General features: G+C 47.9%; 1 protein-coding gene across 2 annotated transcripts; it reads right to left on the bottom strand.

Annotated features, from left to right (window-relative positions):
• Nucleotides 1-785: 785 nt before the first annotated feature.
• On the bottom strand, nt 786-6,303 carry LOC123095710 (protein tesmin/TSO1-like CXC 3). Of its 2 annotated transcripts, none has more exons than XM_044517262.1 (11): nt 6,062-6,303; nt 4,805-4,974; nt 3,945-4,683; nt 3,162-3,601; nt 2,992-3,063; nt 2,624-2,804; nt 2,440-2,535; nt 2,277-2,343; nt 1,628-1,790; nt 1,151-1,527; nt 786-1,057 (listed from the first exon to the last, which is right to left on the bottom strand). In XM_044517262.1, the coding sequence occupies exons 1-11, from the start codon at nt 6,107-6,109 to the stop codon at nt 1,047-1,049; spliced, it is 2,364 nt and encodes a 787-aa protein (XP_044373197.1). In that variant the 5' UTR covers nt 6,110-6,303; the 3' UTR covers nt 786-1,046. The 2 variants fall into 2 exon arrangements, with proteins under 2 accessions (XP_044373197.1, XP_044373198.1); XM_044517263.1 differs by lacking the exon at nt 6,062-6,303 and adding an exon at nt 5,238-5,447.
• Nucleotides 6,304-12,379: the final 6,076 nt, after the last annotated feature.

Genomic DNA, 12,379 nt, shown 5'->3' with positions numbered 1-12,379 from the left:
TGATCACTTCACCATGCTAACTTGCTAAGCATAAATTAACCGCCGCTTTCTCCCTCGTTTAGTGCTCCCCAAAGCGGGAACGGCAAAGCGCAAAAGCCCACTCCTTTGGAGACTGCACTGTCTGTCCCCCGTCTTTTGATTACTCCAGCGCCCGATGTCCTTGCCGTCTGCTAATCTGGACGAGTTGTGCGTAGGACAGTGGCATGTTCTCCCTCCCTTCCGGTTTAAAAGCCCCATCTCAAATTCTCTCCCCGCGCGCTGCTGTGGGACCAAGCGGAAGCCTGATCCGACGGCCGGGAGTTGACGCATCGGACGCACGGGATGCGACCGATCGCCCGGCGCCTAGCGCTGCCCTTTGAGATATGCCCTTTAAACAGGAGGGGGAAGTACATATACTCTTGTAAGGTATCTTTATTTATAACAGAATTACTACTGCATTGTCTTGTCTGCCTGACATCAGTTGATACCACCAAATTAGTCTGATTTAGAAAGGCGTGTAACACCCGTGCTCATCAGCCCGACATCTTTCTTGCCCACCTGCGCAGTTATTTTCCGACACTTGTAAGGGCAGGAAGAGGACGAGACTGACATCACAAGCTCACAACACCCACTAGTTGACACCAGGTCCTTTACCTTTCTACATGAACTCCGATCATGAAAGAGTTAAGTTCCACATACTAAACAAATCATCTTAATGACATGTCTGATCAAGTGCTCATTCTTTTCAGGCGAATTTGTGACCTCGCATATATAGTTTCTCAAGAAAAACTTGGAATTGAATTGCATCAAGTAAACCTCCTGACTAATCAGAGGTGATTTATGTAGTATTAATAGAATTTCATGACGACGACGACGACTTCATAACATCTTACATACAGAATATTCACTCGCTACATATGTTACAAATACAGACTACCTGAGTTCTAACATGACACGACATTCTCTCACAGTACCTTGACCCTTGCCGCAGAGTTCATATGTGAGGTACCATTATCGGACTACAAGTCGTACTCCGGTCGCGGATAATCGGCTGCCCAGCCCAGCTTTTAAGATGGACCTGGTTCCAAGGACAAACGTAACAGATAAGCTTCTGCAACAACTTATATAAAAACAAAACTCATATCATGTCTGCATAATGAATAAGCCTGACCTAGAGCAAGGGCTGTTGCGCTGTCGGAGCTGCATATTGCAGACCCGCCGTTCGTGTCTCCGGCAAGTGACGGAAACGAGGGGATGGATTTCAGTATCAGCTTCCGCCCTCCCTTTCGGTTTGGTGAAATGCTGAGCGCGTTATGTGGCGGTGAAACTCTTTTTCCATTAGGGGAACAAGTCTTCACGATGCCAGGAGAAGAAGGCTCCCTTAGAATATCAGGCATTTCCTCAATGAACACGCTATCACCAACCTTCGAGATTTTGCGAGACTGAACTGTTTCAGAGGCTTTTGAAGACCGAGAGGAACTCCCGCTGCGGGCTTTACATGGTCTAGGTGGCTTTGCATTAGAGAAGTTTGGCTGTTTGAGCAAAGAACTGGAAAACATTGTACAGCTATTAATAAAACATGTTAAATGCAGTTATTTTTGAACTTGTTCAAATAGTCCACATATTAGACTAAAATGTACCAACAAACCTGGAAACATCCAAAGGAGGTGTTATTGGGACGACAAGCTCAACCAGTTTGTGATCTTCACTGTGTACATTAGCCTTTTGTTGGTCATTTTCCTTCTCTTTTTCACAACTTTCAGTCTGATCGCCTTCTTGCTTCATTTCTTCATTCTCAGCTGATACGGCAACTGACAACAGAATATAAATATCAGATTGAAGTAGAAACAGCAAAAACCAGGGTAGCTGTGTTCACTTGATCATTTCAGACACTAAGTTGGGCACATTAGGCACTCTATAATCTATATCCTAGATACCTCTAAAGTCTGAATGAAAACAGACATGTAGCACTGTCATGCATACAAAATGTTGATCATTCAGAGTGAAACTGTATTAGAAGACGATGTGTGTCATTAAAAACCTAAAGTAGCATGGCATGGTACCCTGAAATTTCATGATTAATAGTTAAAACAGTGGTTCATGCGAATAAGAATTGGTAACTTGTAACCAGGATAATTCGGTACTTTATGGATCTTCAGTTCAAAGAAATGTAAGGCGCTACGACACAAGTTATCAATACATAAAACAATGCAACATACTGTGCTTGCTTCTAGAAAAATGATTTGCATGTCTGTAAAGTAGCATGGCTGGACAGATTACAAAAGCAGAACGCTCACCATCTCTAGTGCCAAAAGTGTTTTTGCAGGTTTCGCATCTGCAGTTGTTGGAGCAACCAACACCTCCCTTTTATTAAATCAAACAGTTCAAGCATAAGTAACAAACCAGAAGTATAATTCCAAATGAAGTCACCAATATCAGTTTCCAAAGAAATTATAGTACCTGATAGCATTCGCAGTACTTCTTGAGACAGCTTGACTTCTTGCAATTGCATCCTCTCTTATGACGAGCAGAAGCAGGAGTGTTTTTAGGATCTTCCTGCAACTCATCACATGATTTCAGCATCACATAATAGGGTATAATGACCAACAGAAGTAGATATGAATTTATTAATAAAATTACCCACCTGAGTCTCCTGACCAGCCTCAGACATGCGGATCACTTTTGGAGCAAATGCCAGCGGATTCCGGAATTCTATCTGCTTTCGAGTGGAGAGAACAATTTCCTCATGTATAGGCTTGTTAAGGCATCCTTGACATGAACAAGGTTCAGAACAGTACACGCCAGCAGCAAAGCACTCACAATAACTGCACATGGCAACATTGCACACAGATTATCAAAGGCGTACAACATAGCTTCAATTGACTGTACGCATACTAAAATGTGCAGTATAAGTAAATGGGGTGGTGGCATAAATTTCCATGGCCAAGAATTTTAAGAAGAGGGTTCCTGTGATTAGGTTGAAAAGATCTCAACTATGGAAAACTGACTCACAGTTTCAAGCACTTTGACTTTTTACAGCTGCAACGCTTGCATGAATCATCGTCGCCATTATCTGATTTACGCCTGCTCTTCAACGTAAAGATGTCAGGTAACTGGATTGTAATGAAACACAGAAATCAAATTGGCTATCACTCCCAAAGTAATCAGAAGTAGAAACAAACCTCTTCTTTGGGGGGCTGCTGCTTTGACTTGAATTATGATCATTTCCAAGAAAACCTCCAACTGAGCAATCATCATTATCCATCTGAAGGTCTAACAAACCACTACCTGAATGGACAAAATTTCCTCCAGCAGACAGCAAATTCCCATGCACGTCCTGTTCAGTTTTCAGTGATGGAACCAAGGCAGTAGCCAAAGGGTCCTGACAAGCCATTTTGTCTTTTGATGTTAAGGCAAGAGCATTCAAATGAAGACCAATACCACGGAATACATGTGGTGATGGAGTTTTTCCTGGATTTCTGTGATTTTGGGCAGAACTTTTGCCTTTGCATGTTGAGAAGGACAAATCCCCAACAGATTCTTTCTGCACAGTCCTATGTGAATACCCAGCTGCCTCAAAAACAAGGCAGCGTCTTCGAACTCCTCGTTGTTGGGTCTCAACCTAAACATGCCAGCAGGAAGAAAAAATAATTAGAGAATATTATGATGGAATATTTAGCCATAATACCATATTGAATTCATACTCCAGACAGTTGCTCTAAAAGTCTGAACTTATGGAGAGAGGCGGGCAATAATATTTCAACACTCGCCCTCAAGGCAAGAAGCCTCTTAGAGATAAGATGGATGCAATTCCTATCTAATCCAGTGCAGTGTAGGAATACCAAATATGTCTCTAACAACAGTAACCTACTGCTTACAAATTTCCCGCAAAAAAAAAAAACAAACTTCTTACAAATGAAGTTAGAACTACGTGAAGCATGAGGAAGATTGCATAGTGTCAGTACCTTGCAGCCTAATGGAATACATGCATTCTCTTCATTAATATTATCCTGTATTTCTTCACTTAAGATTGTTTTTTTATCTTCAGGAAAGAGCTGGCCATTTTCTGTCTTATCTTCTCCCACTACCATCTCATGATAGTATGCTTGACTGGATGTAGCGGGGTGTGTTCTATCAGAGATGTCAGCACCTCCTGCAAGTTTTGATAGCAAATATCCACAAGATTCTGCATTATTAACTGCCAGCTGAACTCCTGTGTGATGTTGGTCCATTGATGAGTCAAAGGCCAAAAGTTCGCCCGAAGTGACAGAAACTAAGTCCTCCCATTCACATCCCATAACTTCATTATTTTCTTTTGCAGGCTGGCAACCATCCTGGAGCTGCATGTCACTGGAAAACAAACATTTCCTTTTCTCCACAGTATTATTAGTGGTTTGGACTGTTTCTAATTTCGGACATTTGTCCTGTTTAAGATCTGACCTAACACTAACACCGTGGCAAGGCGCTGTGTTGTGATCCGGACTGCCAGAATCGAATCGACCAGGTTGAGGAAAATCATTAGGCCCTTTGGGAGGATCAACAATGCCTTCATTTACTGAGCAGGTAATCATCGTGTGGCTCTCTCGAGTTATGGTGCTAGTGCAGGCGAACAATCTAACAGCCGTTGAAGAAGTGGGTGACTTGTTTTTATCGGTGCCGTCCTCCATGCAAAGCTCGTTTTCAGTGTAGTCAGCGAAAGAGCTCCTGAAAAGAATAGGTACCAGCATGAGCATCAGGATTAGCTCCAAAAGTAAAATGTTTTCACTCGGTAAGTACCCACAAGTGTGTGAAAGAAAGAAAGAAAAGATGGCACGAGCGAGCCTACTTGGAGAGTTTTGATTCCTTGTGTGCATTGTGATGCGGGGACGTGAAGATTGAGGAAACGGAGGTGACGTTGAGCGACTGATGGTATGCTTGGAGGCCATTCCCGGAGTAGGCAGACTTGAGAGGCTCGATCGGAGACAAGCTGTTGATGAAGCTGAAAAGCGGTGAGTCCTGCATTCAGAAAACCAAGAGGTCAGGGGGTGCAGAGCAGTAGATCAGGACACAATATATTGGAATAGTGAAAATTAACAACCATTCAACAACAGCAAAACAAAATGATAGGTGGTTCATCTTGCCTACTTGCGACTAGAGTATGAATGAAAGTCGCATTTTCTGACAATAAAGAGGTAAATCCTCCATCCAACTTGTGGACAACACCATGAGTGCAATCATTGCACCCAAAAAAAGCCACCCGCAGGAACCACAAGTCAAACCTTGAAGCGAAATGGATCTGCCCCTGCCGGCTGCCGGAGGGTATGCATGAATTTCAGGAGCAGAGACCACACCGCAAGAACAGGGCGGAGCACTTGTCTCCAGGACAAGATGAATGAGCAGATCTAGAGCGAACCGCACGCGCATTCTGACCGTGCAAATGTCACACCTGCACTGTGACCGTGAGAGGCATGTACTGCTGTGTAGTACTGAACTCTGAGCCCATCTGAAAGTTCTCTGCCGCTCTCCCTATCTTCCTCCTCTCTCTCCAGGCTTCCCGTACAAACCGGATCCCGCGGCCTCCCAGTCCAAGGTTCGTTAGTTAAAGCAGAACCGCTGGGTTCCGAGATAACCGCTGTATGGATTTCCCCAACCCAACCTCCGCGGCGAAGATGGCTCTATCTAACGACTCCCCGGCAGCACCAAGAAGACGAAGTGCAAGAAATCAACCTCGGCGACAGACACAACCCCCGACGATTTGGCCCGCCGGCGGAACCGGCCGGCCAATTGGCCGGAGGAAAGGGCTTTCCACGGCCGGACGGAGGGGAATCCGGCGTCTAAACCGCCGGAAGCGAAGCAGGAGGGGGCGAGAAATCAGCCGGCCAACCAACCGTCGAAGCGCTCCCCCCGCCGAAAAAGAAGGCAAAAAATTGAAGAAAAACCCGTCCGGCGACGCTCCGCGCAGCGGCCGGATCCCGCTCCTCCCCGCGGAGCAGAGGAAGCGCGACGGCACAGGCACGGCAGAGGCGGCGGCGACTCATATAAACAAAACAAGATCCCCCGGAACAGAGCAAACGGAATTGGGGAAGAGAGGGGGCGGCGTCACCTCCGCCCTGGCCGCCGCCGGGGCCGCCGCGCGGTCAGGCGTGTCCATCAATCTCCGCCCCGAAGAAGCTCCCTCTTCCGGCAGCCTCGCTCTTCTCCCCGCCCCTCGCCCGTCGTCGTCTCTCTCTCTCTCTCTCTCTCTGTGTCTCTCTCGCTCTCTCTGTCTGGGACCCTTGCGTTGGATGGAGTAGTATACGGCGAGGGGAGCGGGTGGTGCCACGGATCGATGCGGCGACGAATTTGAGAGGCGCGAGGGCGGGAAGGCCGCCTCTTTTGGGGCCTCCTTCCGCTTTTCTTTTCTTTTTTCTTTTTTCTTTTTCGGCTGCACTGCAGGCCGGCCCGGTGTCCTGTTGCGCCTGATCTGTCCACTGGACCGGGCGTACAGTAGGAGTAAAGGAATTTAAAAGGAAGCGAAGGTCGCGTGACCAGCAGGCGGAGACAGGTGGGCCCCCAGCATCAATATACGTATACTAGTACGTGGTACAATACTTTACTACCAATCACCGCAGCTAATTAAATACTATATTAGTACATGTACTAGTACTTTGCATTTACGACCCAGGCCTATATCCAGATGTGTACACAGGTCCAGTAACCGGCCCATGTTCGGTCCATCCAAGGCACTGTGGTGTGGTTGGTTGGATCCGGTGACGAGGGTGCTTGAACGTCGCTCCTTTCTCGAAGGCGGTGTTGCTGAAGAAATTTCGTCGTCTATGTGGTGTCATGAGATGGTCGGTGCGGATATGGTTATTCTGTAGTTTGCCAACCGAAGATCGAATTGCTTTGGGTTTTCTTTTTTCCTTGTCATGCATTTTTTAGAAAAGTAGGATGACCTCCGGCCTCTGCATCTGGGAGATGCATACGGCCACTTTATTAATTATTCTCGAGGACCTTACAAAGTATTACAAACAATATTCCTGAATCCACCATCTCGGCAACATATGCCGCTACTCTTATCCATATGATGAAGGGATGCTAGTGGGGCCACTACCCAAACCACTCACCTAAACCTAACATCAAAAGCCGGAAGCCCCAGCCGAGCCACATACCGGGTCTGGGGCACAATCCGGTCAGACACACTCTTGTGTCGTCGCAGCCATCTTCCACAGGTCCGTCTTCAGAATATATTGAGTCTTCTACCTTGTGTAGGCCACTCCGCCATCGACGTCACCATGACGCCAGACAGCTACCTCCTCCTGCGCGAGTCCATCTCCGCGCATCGGGCGGCGCGCCTCCACAGCGCCATGCCGCCGATCTTCGCCGCCATTAATGAGTGAGATGAAGTACCGCTCCACCACGGCATGTACTGATACAGAGCGCTAGACAGAACAGCTCAAAGGCAACAGCAGCTGCGAGGAAAGCAGCGCTAATGCCATCACCCTACACAAGGACCAACACCGGAGGGAAGCAATGGTCTCGTCGAGATGCCATCACTGCCACCGGCTCAGCCACGGCGCAGGACGAAAGCCGTTGGAGCAGCCGCAAGTGAACAAGGCCGGCACAAGCCGCCAGCCTCCACCACCAGAACCACCACTGCACACCCGCCACCACTGCTTTCCCCGGACGACGCCTCCAAGAAGGAATACGACGTCGCAACACCGTCGCCGCCCAAACAGGGGACCAAGGTCTTCACCAGTAAGCAGGGGGCAGGAAGAGGAGGAGGGGAACCTCACCGAAGCCTCCAAGGAGGGGATCGGCGCCAAAGGCGTCGACTTCGCTGTGGCTGCCGCGCTGGCCAAGGGGTTACCCCGGTTCCAGCTCACAACCTCGAGCTCCCAACCACCCGAGCCGAAGGACAGCACCACGCCGGCCACCGGAATCAGAAGGGGACCGAGCAGATCGGGCAAGATGAGGCGGGCCTTCTCCACAAGACGCCGATGCGGTCCGCGAGGAGACCACCGCGTCGCGACCCACGCCCGCTGCCCCCTTGCTACCCCACGCAGCCAAGAGGACGGCCATCCAGCGCCCACCGGCGCCACCTGCCGAGGGATCCACGCCGGGCACACCATCCGGGGCCGCCTCCCCGCCGCCCTAGGCCCTCCACGAGATGCGGAGTAGCCAGATCCCCGCCGCCACCATCATAGATGACGCGCGCGCGAGCCGGGGGCGCATCTCAGGCGGCGGCGGAGTGGTAGGAGGAGTGAGGAAGGGGGGTGGCGGCGCTAGGGTTAGGAACCCTCGAGTCGCCTCAAAGAGATGACGCGAGGGTCGAGCAAGCCCTCGTGTGCATAGCTTTGGTTTTATATGACTTTGCTACTTGTCGGGGTGTCTCTTTTTGTGTGTGTGTGCGCGTGCGTTCGTGTTGACTATGTGCATCCTAATTATGCAGAGCTTAGGTGTGTGCTTATTGTGTTTTATATCCTTTTGATGCTTCATTTTGAGCAAATAAAATCCACCATTTCTCTATCTACTCCTGTAAAAATCCGAGTTGGTGATGATGGTGTGTCTGTCATTCTTGACCTGCAACCATCGGATCTGTATTTAACGGACATAAGGCAATTTGTGGCGATTTTGCAGAAATGCGCCCGCACTAAGGATGAGCACTTGTATGTGGAAATAAAATATCTCAATGAACGGCACATTGATGCATGTGTGGGATCGTCTCCCGCCGCTGTGACATGGAGGTATGGAGAGCCAAAGGTAGAAAATAGACATCTCATGTGGGACACATAGAGGCAGCTGAAATCCAAGTCAGATTTGCCATGGACCGTCATGGGCGATTTCAACGAAGCGCTATGGCAATTTGAGCACTTTTCCTTCACCACTCGAGCTGAAGGGCATATGGTGGCCTTCCCAGATGCCCTTGATGATTGTGAACTTGTTGATCTGGGCTTTAAAGGAGTTTCCTTCACTTATGATAATAAAAGGGGAGGTAGGAAGAATGTCAAAAGTAAGGCTTGATCGTGTCATGGCTGATGCAGGTTGGCGAGATACTTTCCCTAATGCCTCGGTCAAACACATTATTTCCTCATGCTCTGATCATTGTGCACTGCTGGTCCGTCTTCAAGCTGAGAAATTGCCACAGAATAAGAGACGATGCCGGCAGTATGAACTCTTTTGGGAAAGGGCGTCTGATTTGCCGGAAATTATTGAACAGGCTCGGGCTGCAGCTGGTGATAAGAGTGACATGGGCGCTATCCAGGATTGCCTAGGAAGCGTGATGAAATCATTGCAAGCTTGGAGCAGTCGCAAGTTTGGTAACATACTTCGCGAGCTTGAATCGGTCCGTTCTGAACTGAATAGTTTGCTGCTGTGTGGAGCTGGCAGTAAGGTGGTGAGGAAGCTTTTGGACAAGCTGAATGAACTCTTATATAAAGAAGAAATGCTATGGTTGCAATGCTCTATAGTTAAGGAGCTGACAGTAAGGAGGTGAGGAAGCTTTCGGACAAGCTGAATGAACTCTTATATAAAGAAGAAATGCTATGGTTGCAACGCTCTATAGTTAACTAGCTAAAAGAGGGGGACCGTAATACAAAAAATTTCCATCGGAAAGCAATGTGGCGTGCAAAAAAGAACAAAATCGTGAAACTTCAGAAGGTTGATGGCAGCTGGGCAACCTCACAGGCTGAGCTTGAAGGGATGGACACACAATTCTTTCAAAATCTCTTCTCCCGGGAACCCAATCTGAACCCAAGTGACATCGTCAATCTGTTTGAAAAGAAGGTCTCTGAAAATATGAACGAAGCCCTATGTAAGGAGTTCTCTGACAAAGAAATATTAGATGCTCTCTTTGAGACTGGGCCATTGAAGGCTCCAGGTACAGACGGTTTCCCGGCCAGGTTTTATCAAAGGAATCGGGGGACTATAAAAACGGAAGTTATTGCAGCAGTCAAGCTATTCTTTGCTACAGGTAATATGCCAGCCAATATTAATCATACCGCAATTGTTCTCATCCCTAAAGTTTATCAACCATCAAATCTGTGTGAGTTCCGGTCTATCAGTTTGTGCACTGTACTTTATAAGGTGATTGCAAAATGCTTAGCAAACAGACTAAGACCCATTCTTGGTGATGTCATTTTGGTGAACCAAAGTGCATTCGTTCCTGGAAGGCTAATTACAGATAATGCCCTCGTGGCTTTTGAGTGCTTTCACTTCATTGAATAGAACACAAACCTAGGGAAGAACTTCTGTACATACAAAATTGACTTGTCAAAGGCTCGAGTGAATTGGGGTTTCCTTGAGAAGGAGATGAAAGGCTTAGGTTTCTCTCACCGGTGGATCGACTGGATCATGTCATGTGTGACCACGGTGAGCTACTCTATCAAATGCAATGGAACCTTGCTGGATTCGTTTACCCCGTCCCACGGCTTCCGCCAAGGCGATACCTTGTCGCCTTTCCTGTTTTTGTTTGTCGCAAATGGCCTCTTGGCATTACTTTAGAAAGAGATCAATGACAACCAGATTGAGCCTCTAAGGATATGTCGTAGAGCCCCAGTTAGATGTGCACACACGTCCAGTAACCGGCCCATGTTTAGTCCATCCAGGCCATTGTGGTCTTTGGAGTCAGATTGGATGGCTCCACCTTCCCTCCCACCACCCCTAAAAAAGACCTTCCCTTCCCCTCTACCATACAGATAAGCTTCTGGCACACCCAGTCACCCACCATCTTCCGCAGCACCTTAATCCCCATATCCTTTTTGCCATGAGCATGACTACTCTCGCGTCGCCATGGTCGCTCTTTGGATCACACTTGGGGTCCACAACGCCATGGGTATGGCTGACCAAAGTTGCTGCCACAGCAGGTGGTTCACCACGGCGACGGCTCGGTAAACCACTGTTATCTTTGCATCACTTTCACCTCCTCGCAATGAGATGCTGGTCTCGGCACTCCTACAAGACATCCTCGGCGGATTTGCGCCACTTTTCGTCGTCATCCAACTCAACATCCTGAACTTTGCCTTCTGTGCCACATCAACCCTGACAAGAACAATCATCCTCGACCAACAACCCATCTGATAACCCACAAGTATAGGGGATCGCAACAGTTTTCGAGACTAGAGTATTCAACCCAAATTTATTGATTCGACACAAGGGGAGCCAAAGAATATTTGCAAGTATTAGCAGTTGAGTTTTCAATTCCACCACACCTGGAGATTAAATATCTGCAGCAAAGTGATCAGTAGCACAGTAGTATGATGGTTTGATAGCGATAACAACGGTAGCAGCAACAATAGTAACTTAGCAAGAACAATATATGAAAAGCTCGTAGGCATTGGATCTGTGATTTATTTGGATGATATTCATCATATAACAGTCATAACCTAGGGCGGCACAGAACTAGCTCCCGTTCGTCAATATGATGTAGGCATGTATTTCGTAAATAGTCGTACATGCTTATGGAAAAGAACTTGCATGGCATATGTTGTCCTACCCTCCCGTGGCAGCGGGGTCCATAAGGAAACTAAGGGATATTAAGGCCTTATTTTAATAGAAGAACCGGAACAAAGCATTAACACATAGTGAATACATGAACTCCTCAAACTACGGTCATCACCAGAAAGTTTCCCAATTATTGTCACTTTGGGGTTTACGGATCATAACTCGTAACACGTGCATATAACTTGCAAGATCGGATCAAGAACATAGATATAATGGTGACCAGTCCCTTATATCATGTGGGAGCAACGTATGTTGTTATGCGGTTTGACCGATAAAGATCTTCGTAGAATATGTGGGAGCCAATATGAGCATCCAGGTTCCGCTATTGGTTATTGACCGGAGATGTGTCTCGGTCATGTCTACATTGTTCTCGAACCCGTAGGGTCCGCACGCTTAAAGTTCGATGACGGTTATATTATGAGTTTATGTGTTTTGATGTACCGAAGGTAGTTCGGAGTCCCGGATGAGATCGGGGTCATGACGAGGAGTCTCGAAATGGTCGAGACGTAAAGATCGATATATTGGACGACTATATTCGGACATCGGAAAGATTCCGAGTGATTCGGGTATTTATCGGAGTACCGGAGAGTTACGGGAATTCGCCGGGGAGTATATGGGCTTTAGGGGAAAGAGAGAGGGGAGGCTGCGCGCCCCCGCAAGGCCTAGTCCGAATTGGACTAGGGGGAGGGGCGGTGCCCCCTCCTTCCTTCTCTTCTCTTTTCCCTTTCCTTCTCTCCTACTCCTACTACATGGAAGGGGAGGAATCCTACTCCCGGTGGGAGTAGGACTCCCCGGGGCGCGCCATAGTAGAGGGCCGGCCCTCCCCCTCCTCCACTCCTTTATATACGGGGAGGGGGGCACCCCTTGGAGACACAACAATTGATCTCTTGATCTCTTAGCCGTGAGCGGTGCCCCCCTCCACCATATTCCACCTCGATAA

This window comes from Triticum aestivum, chromosome 4D, assembly GCF_018294505.1.
Source record: "Triticum aestivum cultivar Chinese Spring chromosome 4D, IWGSC CS RefSeq v2.1, whole genome shotgun sequence".
In the NCBI taxonomy this organism is placed as follows: Eukaryota; Viridiplantae; Streptophyta; class Magnoliopsida; order Poales; family Poaceae; genus Triticum; species Triticum aestivum.
The sequence above is the reverse complement of the archived record's forward strand: the minus strand, read 5'-3'. Positions and strand labels throughout refer to the sequence as shown.